We start from the raw sequence: 26829 nt of genomic DNA on the forward strand, positions 1-26829 counted from the left end.
TTTTAATTAATATATAATATTAATTAATATTAATATATAAGATATAAGATATATATAATATATCTTAATATATAAGAATATATATATATATTCTTCAAGATATTCTGTTTTATCTATGACATTACTGTTGTGACAAAAATAAAAATAAAAAATAAAAAAAGTGTGAAAAACGCTCATAAATCACTTCAGTGCCGTTGTAACTTCAAACGGTCACTAAATGAACTGTTGTAAATCAGGGACTACCTGTATAGACATGCCTTTCTATCATTAATTATTATAATGCATTTTTTCTACAACATAAGAAATACGACTCTGAGCATTCGTAACAATTACCAATTCAGCACAGTTTAGGGTTTTCTAGATATTAAAAGATAATAACAGATTAACAGAGTTGGAAGGGACCTTATAGATCAGGGGTCACCAACCTTTCAGACCTCAGGGACCACTACATTCATAATTTTAAATCCCGAGGACCACTAATATGAATTTTTTAAAAAGATAAATAGTATTTAGTGTAATATAAAAAATGCAAATAATTTTTCTGCGGACTACCAAAATTTTCTCGTGGACCACCAGTGGTCCACAGACTACTGGTTGGTGACCACTGTTATAGATCATCTAATCCAACCCCCCACTCAAGCAGGAGACCCTACACCATTTCTGACAAATGGCTGTCCAATCTTTTCTTGAAAGTCTCAAGTGATAAAGCTCCCACAACTTCCGAAGGCAACTTCTGTTCCATTGGTTGATTGTTCTCACTGTCAGAAAGTTCCTCCTCATTTCCAGGTTGAATCTTTCCTTGATTAGTTTCCATCCATTATTCCTTTTTGGCCCTCAGGTGCTTTGGAAAAGAGCTTGACCCCTTCCTCTCTATGGCAGCCCCTCAAGTATTGGAACACTATTATCATGTCTGCCCTGGTCCTTCTCTTCACTAGACTAGCCATGCCCAGTTCCTGCAACTGTTCTTCATATGTTTTTGCCTCCAGTCCCCTAATTATCCTGGTTGCTCTCCTCTGCACTTTTTCTAGAGTCTCAACAACTTTTTTTTTTAATTTGCATTTATATCCCACCCTTCTCCGAAGACTCAGGGCAGCTTACACTATGTCAAGCAATAGTCTTCATCCATTTGTATATTATATACAAAGTCAACTTATTGCCCCCAACAATCTGGGTCCTCATTTTACCTACTTTATAAAGGATGGAAGGCTGAGTCAACCTTGGGCCTGGTGGGACTTGAACCTGCAGTAATTGCAAGCAGCTGCTGTTAATAACAGACTGTCTTAGCAGTCTGAGCCACTCAAGGACCCTTTTTGATAGTGTGGTGACCAAAACTGGATACAGTACGCTAGGTGTGGTCTTACTAAGGCTTTATAGAGTGGTATTAGTACCTCACTTGATCTTGATTGTATCCTTCTATTAATGCAATTTAGGATTGTGTTGGCTTTTTTAGCTGCTGTTGCACACTGCTGGCTCATATTTAGCTGGTTGTCCACTAAAACTCCAAGATCCCTCTCACATTCACTGATAATAGGCCTGGTTTCCCCAAGTTTATATGTGTGCTTTTGTTTTTTCTTACCTAAGTATAAGACTTTACTTTTCTCTACATTGAATTTCATTTTGTTAGAATAGGGCCCAGTGTTGTGAAGTGTTAGATTTCAGTTGCTTGTCCCTACAATATTCATTCAAACAGCTTTCTGGTGGCAAGCTGGGCTAACAGCAGATCATTTATTTCTGCCTTGTATCTAGATCCCCTTCCCAAAATAGCTCTGCCTGAACTAAGAACTCCTTTAAATGGCCCCTCTGAAAATTAACTTCAATTTGTCAAATGGTAAGAGCTGAAGGTTGACACAGTTACATCTTAACCCACCTATTTATTTCCTCACTTTTGCTGGAAGCAGGAATGGCAGATTTATTTTGTTTTGTAGGATTGTTTTCTTTTCTATAGAAAATACATGCCATGGGATGAAAAAAGTATTGTCTGGTTTAAGAAACTACGGATGAAGTCAAAACTCTCGGGGTTTTTTAGGAATTAGAAACTATTGTCAGGGTTCCAAGTAACATCCACAACGAAAAAAGACTCAGAGGCTAGAAGTTCCTTAAAGTTCAACTCATTTCATTAAGATGTCATATTGGCACAGTGCTAAGTGTGGCAGCCCTGAAGAAAAAGATGGATTCCAGGGCTGACAAATATAACAAGAGGGGGAAAAATAATTTTATTTTGAACATGCCTCCATTTTGTTTAGGTGTTATTTCTGATTGAGGGGTTAGAATTCTGACAGCATTATTGGTATAAACATAAGGTGACCAACTTTTTTACAATGAGAAGGAGGACACAAATAAATGGGAGGAAAAAAAATCGTAAATAAAAGAAACATTTTATTCATTGCAACAATAATACAGAATACACTATAATATTATAAATGCATAATAAAAAAAACATTTGTAACAATAACATTTTATATTGTAATTATACTTACAGGCCTATTAATTATTATTTAAATGAGTATTCATGGTGGTCAAGTGTTTCGTAATAGTTGCTCTGCCCCCAACTGCAATACAAAATTCTTTGCTGCAAATATTGCAGAAAACAATGTTATCCTTCTTTGATATGAGGAATGGAAATTCCTTATTCAATTTATCGTTGACATGGCATTTCCTCTTTTTTGATTTTTCCATCCTTAAATGAAATTTAAAATCAAAAATAAAATATATCTATATTTTATTTTTAATAATAAACGATGCAAGCACATTCATTATGAATAAATAAAATTAATTATTAAAATTGAAACAATAACATAAGCAAATAAACTTGTAAATAAAATTATACATGTTTGGAAATTATTAAATAGATAATGGTCTGGTTCGGTTCTGCAACTCAACAAGAAAAACACAGACTTCAGAGGATAATTAGAACTGCAGAAAAAATAATTGCTACCAACTTGCCTTCCATTGAGGACCTGTATACTGCACGAATCAAGAAGAGGGCCGTGAAAATATTTGCAGATCCCTCGCATCCTGGACATAAACTGTTTCAACTCCTACCCTCAAAACGACGCTATAGAGCACTGCACACCAGAACAACTAGACACAAGAACAGTTTTTTCCCGAAGGCCATCACTCTGCTAAACAAATAATTCCCTCAACACTGTCAGACTATTTACTGAATCTGCACTACTATTAATCGTTTCATAGTTCCCATCACCAATCTCTTTCCACTTATGACTGTATGACTATAACTTGTTGCTGGCAATCCTTATGATTTATATTGATATATTGATCATCAATTGTGTTGTAAATGTTGTACCTTGATGAACGTATCTTTTCTTTTATGTACACTGAGAGCATATGCACCAAGACAAATTCCTTGTGTGTCCAATCACACTTGGCCAATAAAAAATTCTATTCTATTCTATTCTAATGAATTAATAAAACGTGAATTATTGTGCTCACCAGCGTATGGTTGAATATTCACTGAGAAAGAAGTGAGTCTAATGTGTGCGTGTGTGCCGTGTCGTGTTTCGGTAAGAAGTAAACAAAGCCACTTACACGTGGCGCACTCTCTCAAAACAATTCTCCTGTGCGGAGCGTCTCATAATCGCGTCTCGCTGCACTTTACTGAGCCTTGACAAATCGTCATGTCAAATACAAATACGTCACATCACACGCAACAGATCAGATTGGCATCGATCGAATACAAAGATTTACAGTTTAGTCTTCAAATATCGAAAAGGAGGACATGTAGGAGGACACTTTTCAAGAGAGGACAGAACTTACAAAAGAAGGACTGTCCAACCTAAAGGAGAACGATTGGTCACCTTAATAAACACCTTTCGCTTCCCTTTGACGAGAATTCCAAATTGGAGGCCATTTTGGCTAAGAATTCTAGATTTGTTTCAGTCTTTACAAACTTGGGGATAACAGTTTGGGGAAAGCTTAAACTATGTAGCTTATGTACTCCAGTTCTTTATATATTATAGCTGATATATATCGTACAATCTGTGTCTGTCAAGGAGAAAGCATTGCAATCTTTCTGGAGAAAGAAGAAATTTAAAACAGACCTTAGAGTGCATATAGTGACTCTGTGAAAATCATTGCTGTGAGATGTAGTAATGACCCCATATGCTTGGATTACTTTAGACGGGGATTGGGTAATTGAGGACAAGTATATCAAAATATACTTGTATATCAAGAGATACTTACATATATCAAGATATATATATATATAAGGGATGCGGTGGCTCAGTGGCTCAGATGCTGAGCTTGTCGATCGAAAGGTCAGCAGATCAGCAGTTCGAATCCCTTGTGCTGCATAACGGGGTGAGCTCCCGTTATAGCCTGACTAGGTGGCTCAGTGGCAAAGACACTCAGCTTGTCGATCAGAAAAGTCAGCAGTTCGGCAGTTCGAATCCCCAGTACAGGTCTCCTGCATGAGCGGGGGGGTTAGACTAGATGACCCTGTGGCTCCCGAGGACATGGACAGGTTGTTGGGTAGGTTGAATGCCACCACGTGTTTACTGGACCCGTGCCCCTCCTGGCTGGTGCTGGCCACTCAGGAGGTGACACGAGGCTGGCTCCAGGCGATTACGACTGCTTCTTTGGTGGAGGGTGTCTTTCCGGCCGCCTTGAAAGAGGCAGTGGTGAGGCCCCTCCTCAAGAAGCCTTCCCTGGACCCGGCTGTTTTAGGTAATTATCGTCCGTTCTCCAACCTTCGCTTTGCGGCGAAGGTTGTAGAGAGTATGGTGGCATATCAGTTTCCCTTACACCTGGATGAAACTGTCTATCTAGACCCGTTCCAGTCCGGTTTCCGGCCCGGCTACAGCACGGAGACGGCTTTGGTCGCGTTGGTGGATGATCTCTGGAGGGCCAGGGATAGGGGTTGCTCCTCTGCCCTGGTCCTATTAGACCTCTCAGCGGCTTTCGATACCATCGACCATGGTATCCTGCTGCGCCGGTTGGAGGGACTGGGAGTGAGAGGCACCGTTTATCGGTGGTTCTCCTCCTATCTCTCTGACCGGTCACAGACGGTGTTGACGGGAGGGCAGAGGTCGGCCCCGAGGCGCCTCACTTGTGGAGTGCCGCAGGGATCGATCCTCTCGCCCCTTCTGTTCAACATCTATATGAAGCCGCTGGGTGAGATCATCAGTGGTTTCGGTGTGAGGTACCAGCTGTACGCGGATGACACCCAGCTGTACTTTTCCACACCGGACCACCCCAACGAAGCTATCGAAGTGCTGTCCCGGTGTCTGGAGGCCGTACGGGTCTGGATGGGGAGAAACAGGCTCAAGCTCAATCCCTCCAAGACAGAGTGGCTGTGGATGCCGGCATCCCGGCACAGTCAGCTAAATCCGCGGCTGACCGTCGGTGGCGAGTCATTGGCCCCGATGGAGAGGGTGCGCAACTTAGGCGTCCTCCTGGATGAACGGCTGTCTTTAGAAGATCATTTGACGGCCGTCTCCAGGAGAGCGTTCTACCAGGTTCGCCTGGTGCGCCAGTTGCGCCCCTTTCTGGACCGGGATGCCCTATGCACGGTCACTCACGCACTCGTGACGTCCCGCCTCGATTACTGCAATGCTCTCTACATGGGGCTCCCCTTGAAGGGCATCCGGAGGCTGCAGTTAGTCCAGAATGCGGCTGCGCGGGTGATAGAGGGAGCCCCTCGTGGCTCCCGCATGACACCTATCCTGCGCAGACTGCACTGGCTACCTGTGGCCTTCCGGGTGCGCTTCAAGGTTTTGGTGACCATCTTCAAAGCGCTCCATGGCATAGGGCCGGGTTACTTACGGGACCGCCTACTGCTACCGAATACCTCTCACCGACCCGTGCGCTCTCATAGAGAGGGACTCCTCAGGGTGCCGTCAGCGAGGCAATGTCGTTTGGCGACACCCAGGGGAAGGGCCTTCTCTGTGGGGGCTCCCACCCTCTGGAACGAACTACCCCCAGGACTTCGTCAGCTTCTGGACCTTCGGACCTTCCGCCGCGAGCTTAAAACATACTTATTTATCTGCACAGGACTGAGTTAGATTTTAAATTTACAAGTTTTAAATTGGGTTTTATTTTTATATTTTTTTAGTTATTGGGTTTTTAGAATAAGTTTTTTAATTGTTTTTTATGCTGTATTTATGTGTTTTTAAGTGCCTGTTAACCGCCCCGAGTCCCTCGGGAGATAGGGCGGTATACAAATATGATTAAATAAAATAAATAAATAAAATAAAATCTCCAAGGTCCCTTCCAATTCTGTTACTGTTACTTTTCCCAGCTTCTGCCAACCTAGCAGTTCAAAAGCACATAAAAAATGCAAGTAGAAAAAATAGGGACCACCTTTGGTGGGATGATAACAGTGTTCTGTGCACCTTTGGGATTTAGTCATGCCGGCCACATGACCACAGTGACGTCTTCGGACAGCGCTGGGCTCTTCGGCTTTGAAACGGAGATGAGCACCACCCTCTAGAGTTGGGAACGACTAGCACATATGTGCGAGGGGAACCTTTATCTTTACCTTTATATCAAGATATATTACTTACAGGACCACCTACTGCCACCGATTGCCTCTCACCGACCCGTGCGCTCTCACAGGGAGGGACTCCTCAGGGTGCCATCCGCCAGGCAGTGCCGACTGGCGACACCCCGAGGAAGGGCTTTCTCTGTGAGGACTCCCACCCTCTGGAACGAGCTTCCCCCAGGGCTTCGCCAACTTCCTGACCTCCGAACCTTCCGCATGAGCTTAAAACATACTTATTTATCTGCACAGGACTGAGTTAGATTTTAAATTTACAAGTTTTAAATTGGGTTTTATTTTTATATTTTTTTAGTTATTGGGTTTTTAGAATAAGTTTTTTAATTGTTTTTTATGCTGTATTTATGTGTTTTTAAGTGCCTGTTAACCGCCCCGAGTCCCTCGGGAGATAGGGCGGTATACAAATATGATTAAATAAAATAAATAAATAAAATAAAATCTCCAAGGTCCCTTCCAATTCTGTTACTGTTACTTTTCCCAGCTTCTGCCAACCTAGCAGTTCAAAAGCACATAAAAAATGCAAGTAGAAAAAATAGGGACCACCTTTGGTGGGATGATAACAGTGTTCTGTGCACCTTTGGGATTTAGTCATGCCGGCCACATGACCACAGTGACGTCTTCGGACAGCGCTGGGCTCTTCGGCTTTGAAACGGAGATGAGCACCACCCTCTAGAGTTGGGAACGACTAGCACATATGTGCGAGGGGAACCTTTATCTTTACCTTTATATCAAGATATATTACTTACAGGACCACCTACTGCCACCGATTGCCTCCCACCGACCCGTGCGCTCTCACAGAGAGGGACTCCTTAGGGTGCCGTCCGCCAGGCAGTGCCGACTGGCGACACCCAGAGGAAGGGCTTTCTCTGTGGGGGCTCCCACCCTCTGGAACGAGCTTCCCCCAGGGCTGCGCCAACTTCCTGACCTCCGAACCTTCCGCCGCGAGCTTAAGACACATCTATTTATTTGCGCAGGGTTAGCCTAGGGTTTTTAGTTTTAAATTTAGTTTTAATGGGATTTTATACTATTTTAGTGATATTTTAATTTCGGCCTAATTAATAAGTTTTTTAATTGTTGTTTTTATTTGTATTATTCTTATGTTTTTATTTGGCTGTACACCGCCCTGAGTCCTTCGGGAGATAGGGCGGTATAAAAATTCGAATAAATAAATAAATAAATAAATATTAGTTTGAGATTAAAGGTTACCTCTGGGATTGCAGAGATGACCTTGAAGAAGGTGTGCAAGTGGCAGTTATCAAAACACAAAGAAGAGGGCGGGTCAACATATTTTCCAATGGACCAGAAGGGAAAACAAGAAGCACTGGATAGAAACTAATCAAAGAAAAATAACAATCTAGACCTAGGGAGGAATTTCCTGACAGTGAGAACAATTAACCAGTGGAACAGGTTGCCTTCAGAAGTTGTGGGTGCTCCATCACTGGAGGCTTTTAAGAAGAGATTGAACAAACATTTATCTGAAATAGTTTAAGGTCTCCTGCTTGAGCAGGGGGTTGGACTAGAAGACCTTCAACGTCCCTTCCTACTCTGTTATTCTATTATGTAAGCCCAGAACAGGAAGAGAACGTTAGAAAGAAACATTCACTCTGCAACTGAAATATTTGATTACCCAGCATATGTTACATGTCTCTTGGAATTGAAGATGCTGACACCAACCTAAAACCATCCAAGGTTGTTTTTTTTTTCCCCAGGAGTAAGCCTCTATCAAAATTGGAATAGAATTATTGAGAGATGACACTGTTAATCCTTTCCCTCATCTTGACAATGTAAAGGGTCTTTTAGATCATGGATATGAATAATCCATGAGATGGGTAGCAAATAAATTTAATGATAAATAAAAAATTGTCACTGCAAGCAATTTCCCGCCCCCCCCCTTTGGTTTGCCTTCCTCGCTGATTCATTCTTCTCTTTAATGTTTCATTCAGATTCGTTCAGACAAAGACAGTGAAATCCATATAAGATACAGTATCACAGGAGTGGGAGCTGACCAGCCCCCTATGGAAGTCTTCAACATTGACCCCGTGTCAGGGAGAATGTACGTGACCCGTCCAATGGATAGAGAAGAAAGAGCATCATACCATGTAAGTTTCTGCTTCTCATGTCTTGTCTATTTTTTCCTTCCTTCCTTCCTTCTTTCCTTTTTCCTTCCTTTCCTCCTTCCTTCCTCCCTCCCTCCCTGCCCTCTCTCCTTCCCTCCTCCCTCCCACCATCCGTCCCTGCCGTTGTCCTGCAAGGTTAGAAGATTTGGCGACATTACGGACACATCGTCCCAAATGTGCTTTTTTTCCCCCAGGGGCAACTGGACTTTCTTGTTTTTCTTTGAAGATGTTTCACATCTCATCCAAGAAGGTTCTTCAGCTCTGACTGGATGAAGCTTCTTGGATGAGAAGCGAAATATCTTCAAAGAAAAACCAGAAAGTCCACTTGCTTCTTGAAAATAAAAAAAAACCACCTTTGAGACAACCATAACCTGGATGCCTGAGAATCTCCACAGACATTTATGGACACATAATGAACTCATTTCTAAAACCACCTTCTAACAATCATTTCAAGCTTAGACAAAAGTAAACCTGGCTTGCTGAAGGAGAAGGTGCCAGGAGGGAGGAAAGAAATATGTAAAAAAAGAGATGAGTGTTAAGAGGAAAAAACTCTGTTAGAGAGACAATGGATGTCCTGGCCATTTTGTATTCCGAACCCACTTAATAGTTTAGGAGGCAGGATGATTCAGTGGCTTAATGATGCTGGAGATTGTCTCAGCTCTGGCGGTTCGAGTCCTAGCACTATGTGGCTGGGTGAGCTCCTGTCACTTCCCTCAGCTTCTGTCCACCTAACAGTTCGAAAACAAACAAGTAGATAGATTAGGTACCACTTCGGTAGGAAGACAAACCATGCTCTGTGTGGGCAATCAGATTCCTGATGGCTCTGAAACTTCTCAGTTCCAGCGCCTGCTTGTGGGACAGCTCTGGGTTGCAGGAAGAGCTGCTTGTCTTATTCTCTGGTGCAAAGCCAGCTTGCCCTCCTATGGCACATATTGGGAAAACATGTGAGTGTGTCCTATAATAGGGCTGGTATCTTGGCAAGCCAAAGTACCACTCTGCACTAGCATTGTGGTCTCCTGGCTACCATACGCTAATATTGGTTCAATTTCATACACTAATATTGGTTCAATTTCATACACTAATATTGGTTCAATTTCATACACTAATATTGGTTCAATTTCATACACTAATATTGGTTCAATTTCATACACTAATATTGGTTCAATTTCATTCAGGGGTGGTTGCAAAGGCTTTGACTAGTCAACTTGGCCTCATTGTCCATGTCACAAAGGTGCTTTCTCAAGAGGCAACTGGACTTTCTGGTTTTTCTTTGAAGATCTCATCCAAAAAGCTTCTTCAGCTGACTTGGATGAGAAGCGAAACATCTTCAAAGAAAAAACAGAAAGTCCAGTTGCCTCTTGAAGAAGCACCTTTGGGATAACCATGATCTGGATGACTTAGAATCTCCATAGACATCATTGTCCATGGTTCTCCTTTTGAAATACTGAAGTTGTGTGGATTCCTGTAATAGCTATCCATGATCCTGTTCATATAAGGCCAGAGTTCATCCAATTCAGTCAGATACGTGGTGTCTGCGAAGGTGTAAGAACATAACACCTATATACTGCACGAGTTAAAAAGAGGGCTGTGAAAATATTTACAGATCCTTCACATCCTGGACATAAACTGTTTCAACTCCTACCCTTAAAACGATGCTATAGAGCACTGCACATCAGAACAACTAGACACAAGAACAGTTTTTTTCCCCGAAGGCCATCACTCTGCTAAACAAATAATTCCCTCAACACTGTCAAACTATTTACTAAATCTGCATTACTATTAATCTTCTCATCGTATCCATCACCCATCTCCTCCCACTTATGACTGTAACATTGTTGCTTGTATCCTTACGATTTATACTGATATTGTTTCCTGATTGCTTATTTGTAGCCTGTGACTATCATTAAGTGTTGTATCATTAAGTGTTAAATTTGTACCCTATGACTATTATTAAGTGTTGTAAATGTTGTACCTTGATGAAGGTATCTTTTCTTTTATGTACAATGAGACCATATGCACCAAGACAAATTCCTTGTATGTCCAATCACACTTGGCCAATAAAAATTCCATTCTATAAGTGCCAAAATATCATATCTCACTCAATTGCTAGAATCAACCACCATCATTCTTGCCTATATATAATTCTCCCATTTGCCTGGCTTCCAGAAACTCAGATTTCTCTTTAGCTTCTCTTCCTGATTTCTGAATTGGCATCTAGTTATACCTGGGTTGTTCGTAAGAACTTCTGGCTTTAACATCTGGCTATTTGTAGACTGGGGACGCGGTGGCTCAGGGGCTAAAGACACTTGTCGATTGAAAGGTCAGCAGTTCAGCGGTTCAAATCCCTAGTGCTGCCGTGTAACGGGGTGAGCTCTCATTACTGGTCCCAGCTTCTGCCAACCTAGCAGTTCGAAAGCACATAAAAATGCAAGTAGAAAAAATAGGGACCATCTTTGGTGGGAAGGTAACAGCGTTCCGTGTGCCATTGGCGTTGAGTCATGCTGGCCACATGACCATGGAGATGTCTTCAGACAGCGCTGGCTCTTCGGCTTTGAAACGGAGATGAGCACCACCCCCTAGAGTCAGGAATGACTAGCACTTATGTGCGAGGAGAACCTTTACCTTACTATTTGTAGACTGTGTTGTGTACAGGTTTTGCTTGCTGACTGCAAACTTTGGTAGACATTCGGCTCTAGTCTGAATAACTCATTGTGATTCATATTGTCTCTCCGGGATTTGAGATCAGAGTCATTCTGTGCATCTGGAGGTGATTGATTTTTGTACTTCCTATATGTGAAGGAAATGTGTTCTTTCATTAAGGTCCAATCTTTCCCTAAGGTTTTGTAAACCAATTGTTTCTCATGCATTGGTGGAAAGCTTTGTCTTCTTGCTGTAAAGTGAATTTCCCCCTGTGCCTAGGAAGTCCATACAGCTTTTAACAGGGGTGAAATTCTCCCGATTCGGACCGGATCACCCAATCCAGTAGCGATGGCGGCGGGTCGTTTGGAGAACCAGTAGCAAAAATCCCTGGCTCTCACCATGCCCAGCTACGCTGCGTGATCATCAGAGGTTTTTTTTTTTTTTTTACTTTTAAAAGCATTTTTTCTTCGGCCAAAAAAATGCTTTTAAAAGAAAACAAAAGTCTCTGATGATTGTGTGGCTCAGCTGGGATCATCAGAGCCTTTTAAAAGCATTTTTTCTTCGGCCAAAAAAATGCTTTTAAAAGAAAACAAAAGTCTCTGATGATTGTGTGGCTCAGCTGGGATCATCAGAGCCTTTTAAAAGCATTTTTCTACAACCTCTTTGGCTGAAGAGGTTGTAGAAAAAATGCTTTTAAAAGAAACCAAAAGCCTCTGATGATCACGTGGCTCAGTTGGGATCATCAAAGGCTTTTAAAAGCATTTTTTTACAACCTCTTCAGCCGAAGAGGTTGTAGAAAAAATGCTTTTAAGAGTAAAAAATAAAAAGTTGGCCACGCCCACCCAGTCACATTACCTCTCACCAAGCCACACCCACAGAACCGGTAGTAACAAATTTTACATTTCATCACTGGCTTTTAGTCTTCTGCATTGATTTTGGGTGGATAACTATGAGGCCTCTTTTGGAAGAAATGTCCTTCTGGCTTCAATTCCAAGTGGGGAAAAAGACACTGGATTCATGGAAGCTTGAAAGAAAGAAGGTTTACTGGTGAACAGGATCACATGCCTTGGAGATCTTGGGTGGAAAAAAGGGAAGAGATGCTGGGAGTCCCTGGGTTTTATACCCTCTCTGGCTTTGAACTTCCTGGGGCACAGGAAGCGTGTCCTGATTGGTTGCTGTCAAAGGTCATAGCTAGCTTTTTAGGTTGTCCGTGTGTTAAATTTGGTTGAATCTTGCTGGGTGATGCAATGAAGGGCAATTAAACAGCTGTGCCTGAAAGAGGTAAATCTTTGTTATGTAGAATAGGCCTTAATGGCCCATTAATAAAGGGTGGGGGGTGCTGAGTTTCTGCCTCCCTTTTAGGGGAAATATTCTGCCCTTTTACTATTTCCTAAAATACTTCATTTTTCTAGGAGAGAGATGGGTTTTAACTTCCTACACCTCTAAGCCACCTGGATTTCCAAACAAGTTACACATTGCCCGTAAAGTAATACAGGTCATTTCAACCAACACTCTCTTCTTAAAGAGTTCTACAACAGATATTATTTTCGGCAAGGTGTGTTTGGTACGGTAGGCTTTAACTATGTTGACACTGACTGTGGTCAAAGATGGAGAGGTCAGGAAAGTAATATTAACTCCTTAGCTGCATGGTGGAAGGCATTTCTTTAAGGCTATAGGGGCATCTGTGGAAAAAAATTATTTCATATTCCTTGAACAAAAGCAATTATTTTCTCCAGTGACCCCGGCAAAATCAGAAGCAAAAGGATATCCTTTTTTTAAAAAAAGAAAAGAGACAGGAAAAGTTAGAGATGCAGGTTTTGTGCTGTTTCAGAATGGTCAATTAGATCTCATGGATGGAAGGCCATTATAACTTGGACACTAATTTAGGTAGAAGATCTCAGAAGGATGCCTTTGAAGGAGTCATTTGGATTCTAGCATGAGAAACTCTCGGTCAGGAAGAAGTAACTTCGCTGGTCCTAATGATGGCTTTCTCTGACCTTGGGACTATTTAATAACAAACGTTCATTATTAACTCTTCTGGTTAAGACCATGGCTTTTGAGAGATGCTTAGAAATGGCTATTCAATTCTTTTGATGACCCATGTAGGTGAAGAAAAAGGACATGCTGACTTTCTTAAGTCCAAGAAGAACTTCCTTTCATTACCGATAAGAGATTTCAGTTTTCTGCACGAATACTCTAGTATGCACAGAGAGAGAGAGAGAGAATCTAATTGAGAAAATGTCAATTAAACATCCCAAAATGAGGTTGAGATGTGTTGTTGGACAGAGTAGAGTGTATTCGGTGATATGCTTTTGTGCACACTTCTTAAGGGATGAGGTCCAGGTGATTAAGTGATTTTTTTTTTTGGTCTTTTAATGATCCTTGAGTGTTCAAGGTTGCTGACCCCCGGTATAGGATCTCCTGCTTAAGCAGGGGGTTGATGTAGAAGACCTCCAAGGTCCCTTCCAACTCTATTGTTCTATGTTCTAGAAATATGGTAGACATGGAGAAAAATGTGTCTCATTTATTTCATCTGAAACATTTTTAGCGCAAATCTTTTGTACTGGTACCTAAATCAGTATAGAAGAATTATTTGATATTCACATGCTTCTAAATTTGGAAAGTGTTTTTTTTTTCTGAACAAAATATTCTTACTAAAAATAAATAAACTGGATGCTAAAATATACGAATTTAGAACAAGAACCACAATGACTGGAGTAAAGGTGAAAAGATGATACTGTAAGGTACAAAGTTGGACAATTGTATAGGTACACATTTTCTAAAAGAAATTGCCAACTCTTGACACAATGGGATCAATTATTCTTCAGGCTAAAACTAAAAAAACAAACTGATCATCCATCTGTGTGGCTGATCCTTGATTTTCTGCCATCAATTTGCAAACCAATTAAAATCAGAATTAGTGTTGATGTTAATCAGTCTTCCCTTTAGTAATATTCTGTTTATCAGCACATGCTTTCCTGTTAGCTTAATTGCATGACTGTGTGATCATAATCATTACATTGCAACTTTTTTTACAAAAAATTATACATGTTCATTATTGAGTTTCCTAATTAATACTGACTTCTTTCTCTTTGTTTTCCTCCTCTTTTGGTTCTAAGGCAAACTGAATAATTTTCAGATTAATTGGTTAGATATGAGATATTTATTCAGGATAAAACAAGGTTAAAAAGTTGTGGGATTTTTTGTTTTTTTTTACATTTATGACAATGGGTGAGTGACCTACTCATTATTTTTTTCCAATTCCAGTGCCGTCTCCATAGGTAAACAGAACAATGAAGTCTAGATCTCTCACCATTTTTTATAGTTTGAAGACATAAAGAATTTACGTAGCTCTAATTCTTAACTCATACAATTTATCATATTGAAACTCAACACATTATGAACAGGCAAGGAGATAAGTCTGATCTTGGGCTAAACCATTTCAGATTGCAGAGGGGTGTAAGATATGACCACTCAAAACAATTTTACGAAATCCACCCATGTAGAATATAAAAATTCATAGAAATTTTCGCTCAATTTTTTCTGTTTAATTGTTGGGTGGAGGGCATTGGAGGCTGTTTGAAAGAATTAAAATACGTGACCTCCCCATCTGAGAGTTATGCTGATATTATCATAAACTGGAAAAACCCAGTGGGTCCAATATTTAATTATATTAATTATGTCTTTGGTGCTCTTTAACCTTGCTTGATTTCTTGCAGGTGTTTCATTACCCAACTAAGTCACATCATCAGGACTAACACTGATGATGTTACCTAGTTGGGTAATGAAACATCTGCAAGAAAACAAGCAAGCTCACAGAGCACCAAGGACCCCTCACGTCAAGCCTGAGCTGTAAATATTCCATTTTATTAGTATTAATTATGACTGTCAAATATTTCCCAGGAATATTTGGAAATCTCATCTCCAGTGACACTAAGCAGTCCACTAAAACAGACTTTTTTATTTTATCTATTTTTTATTTCTTTTTAATTAATAGGGAAAGGAAAAAAAGAACCAAAACCAAAAATAATAGTGATAGGCTGAATCATGGCAACTGGACTCAACTTCATTAATCTGAGAGGTTTCAATGCTCATCCAAGCAACTTTCATCAGTTAGAGCAAATAATTGTTTTAGTCCAGTTGCTTGAATGAGCAATGAAAGGTCTCCGATTAATGAAGTTGGGTCTAGTTGCCACAATTCAACCTTTAGATTCCTTTGGCCTGGATAATTGAGTCTTCATTGACATACAAATAGCGATAGTGATCTATTTTTATAATCAAAGTTGGTAATCAGCCAGTTCGGACAGGTTTGGGTGAACCAGTAACTCCAACAATCAGTTGGCCCCGCCCATCTGGCCCCACTCTATCCTGTCCTTTATTTCCTGCTTTGTAGCTCATCTCAATCCTGTGGCATAGCTGGTTCCCCCACCTCTCGCTGTTCTACTTAATGTTGCTGACTTGGAAGGTAATCAGTTGCTCCATTTTCAGCACTGCGCACAAGTGCCTTAGGCGCACACACAAAGCGCGTGCTCACCAAACCGGTTGTTAAACCGGTAGCATCCCACCACTGTTTATAATAATAGTAATAGTGGTACAATTACCATTAAGAAAAGAACACATAAAAAGTGCTACAATAAAAAAGTAAAAAAAGAAATACATGAAAAATATTATATGTAATTATTACAACAGCAGTTACAACTCTAGGTATACTAGCCTAATGCAAATATTATTCAAAACACATATAATTCTGAAACATTATTTTTTACAATTATCTTTTTTTGGTCTCCATTATGTCTGTTTAGAAAATGCTGTCAAAACCAGCATTTTGGTGGAGATATAATAAGGATAAAGCTTTAAACTGCCTGTTTTTACAATGTCCTATCCCAGAGGTCTTCAAACTTGGCAGCTTTAAGAATTGTGGACTTCAACTCCCAGAATTCTCCAGCCAACTATGCTGGAGAATTCTGGGAGTTGAAATCCACAAGTTTTAAAGCTGCCAAGTTTGAAGTCCTCTGTCCTATCCTTACCGAGTTTTGAGAGAAAGTACTGTAATGAATTATATAAATATAATTTTGTGACAAATTTGGAGAGGATAATATTCTTTGGAACTACATACCCAGTATGTGGAATTTGACAACTAGACAACCTAAATGGATTTTCCATGCCCTTGCTATGGCCAAAAGATTGATATTCGAAGCATTGGAAAAATAAATATATAGCTCCTTTTACTCAATGGATTGAAAATCTGATTGCACTTATCACCTATATGTGGCTGGCCTACAGACATAAACTTTGAATTGATAAGTATAATGAAGTATGGCACTCAATTTATACAGAATACAGTAGATTAAAAAACAGACACTAGGACAGAATTCCTAGAAAGACGGCACACAGAAGTGAGCTAGCTAAAGACATGTATTCAACAAAATCTACATACAGGTAGTTCATAACTTACAACATTTAGTGACCATTTGAAGTTACAATCGCACTGGAAAAAAAGTTACTTTTGACTGTTTTTCACACTTGCATCCTCCCCATGGTCACATGATGAAAATCATGTGACCATGGGGAGGGATGGTCCATACGGATCCCATGATCCGTATCCTTGCAGCGTCATGTGTCGAGCCAGAGCTGGGCTTGACATTAGGCACTTGGCAACTGGCATGTATTCATGAATGTTGCACTGTTCCAGGATCATAGGATCCCATGACCTTCCCAGCTGGCATCCGACAACCAAAATCAATTGGGGGGATGGGGTTTCCAGATTATTTTAACGACCGCATGATTCACTACACAACTGCAAAGAGTCGCTTAGTAATTGTGCCCCCCCACCCCAAAAAAGAAGAAGTTATAGAATAGGGCAAAATTCACATAGAAACTGCCTTGTTGAGCAGTTGAAATGTTGGGCTCTGTTGTGGTCATTAGTCAAGAACTTACCTGTATTGAATAGAATAGAATCACAGAGTTGGAAGGGACCTTGGAGGTCTTCTAGTACAACCCCTTGCTTGAGCAGGAGACCCTGTACCATTTAGAATAGAATAGAATAGAATAGAATAGAATAGAATAGAATAGAATAGAATAGAATAGAATAGAATAGAAGAATAACAGAGTTGGAAGGGACCTTGGAGGTCTTCTAGTCCAACCCCCTGACCAGGCAGGAAACCTTACACCACTTCAGTCAAATGGTTAGCCCACATCCTCTTTAAAGCTTCTAGTGTTGGAGCATGCACGACTTCTGGAGGCAAGTTGTTTCACTGGTTTATTGTTCTTTCTGTAAGGTAATTTCTCCTTAGTTCTAAGTTGCTTCTCTCCTTGATTAGTTTCCACCCATTGCTTCTTGTTCTGCCCTCAGGTGCTTTGGAGAATAGCTTGACTTGGTTTAGGTTTCATGGTTATTTTTGAGTTTTCCTCCTTCCTTCACAAGACAATGGTTTTTGATAATCCTGACCTTGAGTTGATAGTACTGGCAGTAATACTACTCAGTATTATTCAGTACTGGCAGTACTGATAGTAATGTGTCTTTCCTATAAACAACAAGTTCCTGCTTGGGCAGCTTTGTCCCATATGCCTCCATTATTATGCTACATATCTCCTTGATAAGAGAAAACGAAATCATTTCCTCTAATTATTTAGCCTAAGAAGTAACTCAGAACAGCATGAGTTGTGAACAAATTGCCATTAGTGTCACTTGTATTTATACCAGACCAAGCTTCTCTAATTGATGCCGGTTTTTTTATCAGCAAATGTACTAATTATTTCGGTTGACCCCTTTTCTGCTATGGACCTCCACTATTCAAAACATCAAAGCCAAGTCCCAAAATACAGACTCGTTAATTGACCACTTTTCCAGTCCATTGATGAAACACGGTCACCCCTTAGTAGGCACTGTACACTTCTAAATAGTGAAACCGGAGTTCAAATGTGCAAGGATTTCCTTTTTAATCTGCTTTGCCTCCTTGAGTTCAGAAAAAAGTATTGTAGTTTATGGATTTTAATTAATCTCATAGACAAGCTCATAGACTCTGGGCTTAATTAACTCCCAAGGCCATCAACTTGTAATTAAGAACAGCTTTACAGAGTCAGATGGATGGTTGATCTAGAAGATACTCAGCTTCCACTAATAACTATTTGCGTTTGTTTTTAAAATAAACCCATCTTATCATAGGACAATAACTAGAGAGAGGTATTCGCCAAACATCCAAACTTCATTATAAACCAATTCCTAAGAAATTATTTTTTAAAAAAATATCCATGCAATGAAATTGCTGCTTTTGCACTTCAAGTAATTGCCTTCCACAATTAATAGAAACAATACATTCTAGATTTTTAACAAACCACAAATTTCCACCTTTTAATATTCAGCATTTTTATTTAGTTTATACTTGCATCTAAATGCCGCACAAGACCTACAGATCCTCAGCCACATTTTCATGCTAAATAATTACATTCCAGAGTAGTTATAAATAAAACATCCTTCATCATTTATTCTTTTTCAATCTGTCTTCTGTTCACTGCAAAATTCACAGAGTATTTATTTCTTACACACAAATGCTCATGTTGTCCACTATCAACAAGACAAGATTTATCTAGGATGTTAAGTACCAGGTGTACCTATGAACAGTGGTGGGATTCAGCCACTTCGCACCACTTCGGGAGAACCGGTTGTTAACTTTCTGAGCAGTTTGGTGAAGTGGTTGTTGGAAGAAATCATTAGGGCAGAGAACCGTTTGTTAAATTATTTGAATCCCACCACTGCCTATGAAGCAGGGTGAAATCTACTTACCTTCCTTACCAGTTCGGAAGTGTACACCTTTCTGCACATGCGCAGAGGGTACAAAACACATTACTTCCGGGTTAAAACCAGGATGTAACGACAGCTGGGCGGGTGGGCAGAGCCTCGCACTGCGATTGCTACCGATTCTCCGAACCATCAGCCAAAATCACTACCGGATCAAGCAATCCGGTCCGAACTGGGAGCATTTCACCCCTGGATACAACATCTAGCAAGGACATTCAACAACTGATTCCCATCCAGGAAGTCCCCTATCATTTTTCAATCTGGGCTAAAAGGCTGAATTAAGGATAATACTGTTGCTTCTCCTAACTCACTCTTGGTGACTAGGAATGTAAAATGAAATTTCAGGAAATGTGTAAAATACGATTTTTGTTAAGTCCTATCAAAACAGGTTTTTGCATGGCATGGACTACAGCCTCAGTTGTGGTTTATTGGCTTCCAATTTTCTCTGTTTAAAAAAATGCATATGTAAAACATGTGTTAGTATAGATCTTGGTTAAAAAAAAGTTGTTTCTGTTGTGTCTCATGCCCTGAGCCGGGCCTGCTGCCAGAAAGTGACTTGGAAAGTGAGGGGGAAGGGCCATCAGGACTTACCTCGGGAGCACCGGCTTCCCTGGCTTAGTTCCAGGAGCCAGAAGCAGGCCAGGTGGAAGAGATAACGACGCCTCCTTCCCCTGACTCTTTCCCCCCAGGCCACGCCTCCAGACCCAGCTGATGGCAGTCAGGCCTGGCTGGACCCTAGGTTTCTTAGGCAGGAGAGGCGGGAACAACAGAAGCAGGGGTGGGGCAGGCCTAGGAAGTGTTGAGTCATGGAGCCACACCCTGCAGGATATAAAGGCAGCAAGAGCTGCTGTGCCTCTTCGTAGCAGGCAAATCAACTGATTAACTAAGAGCTGAAGTACTGTTTGTTCCTGGGTGACTCATCGGCGTCAAGGGAGATAACAGAGACACTTGGCAGACGCTTGCTAGTTTGCTGCCAGAGCTGATAGTGCCGGCTAATTAAGCCATCACTCGGACGGAGGCGAGGGGGGACAGAACAGTTTCATCTCAGATAAATTCACATAACAGAGAAGAATATTTAGGAATGTTGGGTTTCAGTTTTGCTGGCAGAGTAAAGGGAGACCTACACATTCCTGGGTGCCATGCAGGGGTGGACTGCTGGGGGTTCGCAGGACAGTGGTAGGTTTCAAAAACTTTTACTACCGGTTCTGTGTGCGTGGCTTGGTGGGTGTGGCGTGGTGGGCGTGCCATTGCTTAGTGGGCATGGCAGGGGAAGGATACTGTAAAATCTCCATTCCCACCCCACTCCAGGGGAAGATTACTGCAAAATCCCCATTTCCTCCTGATCAGATGGGAATTGGGAGGCAGAGAATAGATGGGGGCGGGGCCAGTCAGAATTTTTACTACCCGTTCTCCAGAACTGGTCAGAACCTGCTGAAACCCACCTCTGGTTCAGGAGAACCTCTAGCTAGGATTCTGTGTAGTTCGGAGAACCCCCAAATCCCACTCCTGGCTGGCCCCTCCCATCCCACCCTACCCCGCCCAGGAGTCCCCACTCGGCCCGTTTTGGATGCAGGTAAGTGTAGGGCACGCATGGAGGCTCAGGTAGGGCCTACTGGAAGGTCAGAAACAGGCCAATTTCTGGGCTCCAGAGGGCCTCCAGAGCCCGGGGAGGCCGGTGTCACCCTCTTGGAGGCTCGAGAAAAGCCTCTGGAGCCCAGGGAGGGCAAAAACACCCCTCCCCCTGCTGTGTGCAGGAGGCTGAGTAGGCCATGCCCACTATGCCCACGCCCACCCAGGAACCGGGCAGAGAATCCCTTAGCAAAATTTTTGAAGCCCACCCTTGGTGCCATGTTTCCCATATCCCCCCCATTACACCTCCCCCTTATCTTCCTAATCTTGCACTTTTCACAAAACACTTCTGCACTTGTCCTGCAAGAATTTGTCTCCTCCCATGACACTATCTTTTTCCCCCTGCCCATCCCTCAAAAGATTCACATGTTAAGAAGAAGTTGCTACCATAAACAAATGACAGATCTTTTAGAAAATATTTCTGAAATGAAGGATGGGAGAGAAAAAATGACTTAGGACCTTCTTTGTGAGAGGCAGTTTGATGTAATGGTTAAAAGTGCTGAAGTAGAAAGTGGGAGACTATCCAATTCTGGTTCTTCTTTAGATGTGAAACCAGGCAAAGTGACTTTGGGTCACTAAGTGTCTCTTATCACTGTGTCAGAGAGTTGTTGTTAGGGGGAAAATAGGTGGGAGCATTAAGTATAGTACCTGATGCAGAATGAAGGCTGGATAGACAGCTAATCATAATAAACAGGACCAGATTTCTCCTTTTAGGCACCTCCCTTCTGATCTTAAAGCTATATATCTCTTCATTATTCTATTTCCTTATTTTTTTCAAAGTAAATGATTATCCTAGAAACAAACTTTTAGTTTAACTACAGTACAAGGAAGGAGGATCTATCTGTCTGCCTGTCTGCCTGCCTGCCTGCCTGTCTACCTACATCTATCTATCTATCTATCTATCTATCTATCTATCTATCTATCTATCTATCTATCTATCTATCTATCTATCTATCTATCTATCTATCTATCTATCTATCTATCTATCTACCAATCTACCTACCTACCTACATCTATATATCTACCTACCTACCTACATCTATCTGTCTGTCTGTCTGTCTACCTACCTACTTACCTCTGTCTGTCTATCTATCTATCTATCTACCTACCTACCTACCTACCTACCTACCTACCTACCTACATCTATCCATCTATCTATCTATCTCTGTCTGTCTGTCTGTCTGTCTATCTATCTATCCACCTACCTACCTACCTACCTACCTACATCTGTCTGTCTGTCTGTCTGTCTGTCTGTCTGTCTATCTATCTATCTATCTATCTATCTATCTATCTATCTATCTATCTATCTATCTATCTATCTACCTACATCTATCTATCTATCTATCTATCTATCTATCTATCTATCTATCTATCTATCTATCTATCTATCTATCTATCTATCTATCTATCTATCTATCTATCTACAGTATCTATCTATCTATCATCTGTCTAATTCCGTAATGGCGAACCTATGGCACGTGTGCCCGAAGTGAGTTCTGCCGTTCCTCTTCCAGGTTTCTGGCATGCATGCGTGTGTGACGATCACCTGGCCTTCGTGCGTGCAGCAGTGCCGGAAACTGGAAGAGCTGGGAGAGCTTGTTTTCCGTTTCCTGGTGTGAGCATGCGCGCTGGCCAGCTGATTGCCACTGTGTGCCAATAATCGGAAGACTAGCTGGCCAGCACGCATGCGTGTGGTGGAAACCAGAAGTTCATTTTCCGGCGCACGCATAACCCCTGGGGAGCTCCTCTTCTGGATTGTGGCCCTGACGAGTGCACGCATGCGCCTGCTCCCTTTTTGGCACTTGGTGCCAAAAAAGTTCGCCATCACTGGTCTAATCTATTACTTCTCTCTCCATCGTCTATCAAATTTATCATAGTTCTCTGTATATCTATCCAGCTGTCATCTATCCATATCTATACCTATCTCTATCCATCTATCCACCTTTATCTATTCATATCTATCTATCTATCTATCTATCTATCTATCTATCTATCTATCTATCTATCTACCTACCTACCTATCTATCTATCTATCTACCAATCTACCTACCTACCTACATCTATATATCTACCTACCTACCTACCTATATCTATCTGTCTGTCTGTCTATCTATCTATCTATCTATCTATCTATCTATCTATCTATCTATCTATCTATCTATCTATCTATCTACCAATCTACCTACCTACCTACATCTATATATCTACCTACCTATCTACCTATATCTATCTGTCTGTCTGTCTATCTATCTATCTATCTATCTATCTATCTATCTATCTACCTACCTCCGTCTATCTATCTATCTATCTATCTATCTATCTATCTATCTATCTATCTATCTATCTATCTATCATCTGTCTAATTCCGTGATGGCGAACCTATGGCACGTGTGCCCGAAGTGAGTTCTGCCGTTCCTCTTCCAGGTTTCTGGCATGCATGCGTGTGTGACGATCACCTGGCCTTTGTGCGTGCAGCAGTGCCGGAAACTGGAAGAGCTGGGAGAGCTTGTTTTCCGTTTCCTGGTGTGAGCATGCGCGCTGGCCAGCTGATCGCCACTGTGTGCCAATAATCAGAAGACTAGCTGGCCAGCACGCATGTGTGTGGTGGAAACCAAAAGTTCATTTTCCGGCGCACGCATGACCCCTGGGGAGCTCCTCTTCTGGATTGTGGCCCTGACGAGCGCACGCATGCGCCTGCTCCCTTTTTGGTACTTGGTGCCAAAAAGGTTCGCCATCACTGGTCTAATCTATTACTTCTCTCTCCATCGTCTATCAAATTTATCATAGTTCTCTGTATATCTATCCAGCTGTCATCTATCCATATCTATACCTATCTCTATCCATCTATCCATCTTTATCTATTCATATCTATCTATCTATCTGTCTGTCTGTCTGTCTGTTTGTCTGTCTGTCTGTCTGTCTGTCTGTCTATCTTTCTTTCTTTCTATCTATATATCATCAACTCACACTGCATATCAGACATTAATACAATTGAGCACGTCCAGAAATATTTCATAAGAAGAGTCCTCCACTCCTCTGCTCGCAAGAAAATACCTTATGCCACCAGACTTGAAATTCTGGGTTTAGAAAATTTAGAACTATGCCGCCTTCAGTATGACCTAAGCATAGCTCATAAAAACATCTGCTACAATGTCCTTCCTGTCAATGACTACTTCAGCTTCAACCACAACAATACACAAGCACACAATAGATACAAACTTAAGGTAAACCGCACGAAACTCGATTGCATAAAATATGACTTCAGCAACAGAGTGGTCAATGCCTGGAATGCACTACCTGACTCTGTGGATTCATCCCCAAACCCCCAAAACTTTAACCTAAGACTGTCCACTGTTTACCTCACCCCATTCCTAAAAGGTCTGTAAGGGGTGTGCATAAGAGCACCAGCGTGCCTACTGTCCCTGTCCTAAGAGCACCAGCCTACCGTCCCTGTTTGATGGAGGGTGTCTTCCCTACCACCTTGAAAGAGGCGGTGGTGAGGCCCCTTCTCAAGAAGCCTTTTTCTTTTAATTTGCATTTATATCCTGCCCTTCTCCGAAGACTCAGGGCGGCTTACACTATGTTAGCAATAGTCTTCAGCCTATTTGTATATTTATATACAAAGTCAACTTATTGCCCCCCAACAATCTGGGTCCTCATTTTACCTACCTTATAAAGGATGGAAGGCTGAGTCAACCTTGGGCCTGGTGGGACTAGAACCTGCAGTAATTGCAAGCAGCTGTGTTAATAACAGACTGTCTTAACAGTCTGAGCCACAGAGGCCTTCCCTGGATCCAGCTATTTTAGCAAATTACCGTCCTGTCTCCAACCTTCGTTTGTGGCGAAGGTTGTTGAGAGTGTGGTTGCACGACAGTTACCCCAGTACCTGGATGAAACTGTCTATCTAGATCCGTTCCAGTCCAGTTTCCGGCCTGGTTATAGCATGGAAACGGCCTTGGTCGCGTTGGTTGATGATCTCTGGAGGGCTCGGGACAGAGGTTGCTCCTCTGTCCTGGTCCTACTAGATCTCTCAGCGGCTTTCGATACCATCGACCATGGTATCCTGCTGCGCCGGCTCAGGGGACTTGGAGTGCGGGGCACCGTTCATTGGTGGTTCTCCTCCTACCTCTCCGACCGGTCGCAGACGGTGTTGACAGGAAGGCAGAGATCGGCCCCGAGGCGCCTCTTATGTGGGGTGCCGCAAGGGTTGGTTCTCTCGCCTCTTCTGTTCAACATCTATATGAAGCCGCTGGGTGAGATCATCCATGGTTTTGGGGTGAGTTGTCATCTATACGCTGATGATACACAGCTGTATACTTCCACCCCTAACCACCCCAACAAGGCTGTTGAAGTGATGTCCCAGTGTCTGGAGGCCGTACGGGTCTGGATGGGGAGAAACAGACTCAGGCTCAATCCCACCAAGACCGAGTGGCTGTGGATGCTGGAAGCCCAGTACAGTCAGCTAACTCCATCGCTGACCGTCGGGGGCGAGTCGTTGGCCCGCACGGAGAGGGCTTGCAATCTGGGTGTCCTCCTGGATGTACGGCTGTCTGTAGAAGAACATATGACGGCCGTCGCCAGGGGAGCTTTTTATTGGCTGTGAACCTTTCTGGACTGGGCTTCCTTATGCACAGTCACTCATGCCCTTGTTACATCCCGCCTGGACTACTGCAACACTCTCTACATGGGGCTCCCCTTGAAGGGTACCCGGAGGCTTCAACTGGTCCAGGAATGCTGCTGCGCGGTTGATAGAGGGAGCACCTCGTGGCTCCCATGTGATACCTCTCCTGCGCAGTCTGCACTGGCTCCCGGTGGTCTTCCGGGTCCAATTCAAGGTGCTTCTTATCACCTTTAAAGTGCTCCATGGCCACCAGTAATCTCACACCGACCAGTGCGCTCTCACAGAGAGGACCTCCTTCGGATACCATCAGCCAAACAATGTCGGCTGGCGACCTCCAGGGGGAGGGCCTTCTCTGTGGGGGCTCCTGCCCTCTGGAACGAGCTGCCTCCGGGGCTTCGTCAACTCCCCGACCTCCAGACCTTCCGCCGCGAGCTGAAGACGTTGTTGTTTTGACATGCAGGACTAGCTTGAACATGGTTTTAAATTGGGTTTTTAAATGGGGTTTTAATCGTATTTAAAATTTTTAGGCCATTTATCGAATTAGTTTTTTATACTGTTTTTAATCTGTATTATATGTATTTTGGTTTTTTATTGGCTGTGAACCACCCTGAGTCTTTCGGGAGAAGGGCGGTATACAAATATAATAAATAATAATAAAATAATAATAATAATACTGTTCCCTTTAATTGTATTCATTTTATGTATTCAATTCATGCTTATACTTATATATATTATTTAATATGTACGCGACAAAATCAATCAATCAATCAATCTTCTACAGTATCTATCTATCATCTATCTATTTATCCATCCATCTATCCATCATCTTGTAGTATTCCAAGTTACAATAACATTGGGAAAATGACCAATGCCCATTTTTCCCACTTAGAACCATTGCAGCAACCCCAAGGTCACATGATCAAAATCTGGATATTCTATCTATCCATCTCATCACATACATCACTTTTTAATGAGTTGTTAAAGCCAAGCATTAGTATAATCTCGACATTTAGGACTGTATTTTCATAATTAAATCATGAAATGTGAATGGTAATATGTGCATATCAAGCCTTTCTGTTTACTTACTGTTTTGGCTTATATCTGCAGCGAAATCCCCCATTGTATTCAAGGCAGCTTTTTGATCATGTCAAAGGTCAGATTAGCTTGGGAGAGAAAAGTAATTTGTACCTGGAATTAGAGTTATTATCTTCAAACAATGAAGAAATGATTTCTTTACCCTCTGTCTTCTGCTTGGAAAATGCCTCTGTTTCTGAGATGAAGCGAAGAACAAAGCAGGGAGTTCATTTTTTTTTCAGATTTGTTTTTGCTTCACTCCTTCTCAAGCCAAAGTTCTAATTATATTTAATAGCTTTTGTTTGAAATCACCAGAAGTTTAAGCTGTTTCTTTGCCCTGTAAATACAGTAGATACAGTTTGCACAGTACACAGAAGATATATAGCGTATATAGCAGAAGTGGGTTTCAGCAGGTTCTGACCAGTTCTGGAGAACC

At 41.8% G+C, this 26829-nt stretch overlaps 1 protein-coding gene across 1 annotated transcript in view; it reads left to right on the forward strand.

Annotated features, from left to right (window-relative positions):
• Positions 1-26829, forward strand: part of CDH4 (cadherin 4) — a 536732-nt gene that overhangs the window by 295420 nt on the left and 214483 nt on the right. Inside the window, exon 4 of the mRNA XM_058176710.1 lies at positions 8458-8613. Coding sequence (XP_058032693.1) covers positions 8458-8613 — 156 coding nt within the window. The remainder of the gene's footprint in view (positions 1-8457; positions 8614-26829) is intronic.

The sequence above is a fragment of the Ahaetulla prasina genome, chromosome 3 (genome assembly GCF_028640845.1).
Source record: "Ahaetulla prasina isolate Xishuangbanna chromosome 3, ASM2864084v1, whole genome shotgun sequence".
Lineage (NCBI taxonomy): Eukaryota > Metazoa > Chordata > Lepidosauria > Squamata > Colubridae > Ahaetulla > Ahaetulla prasina.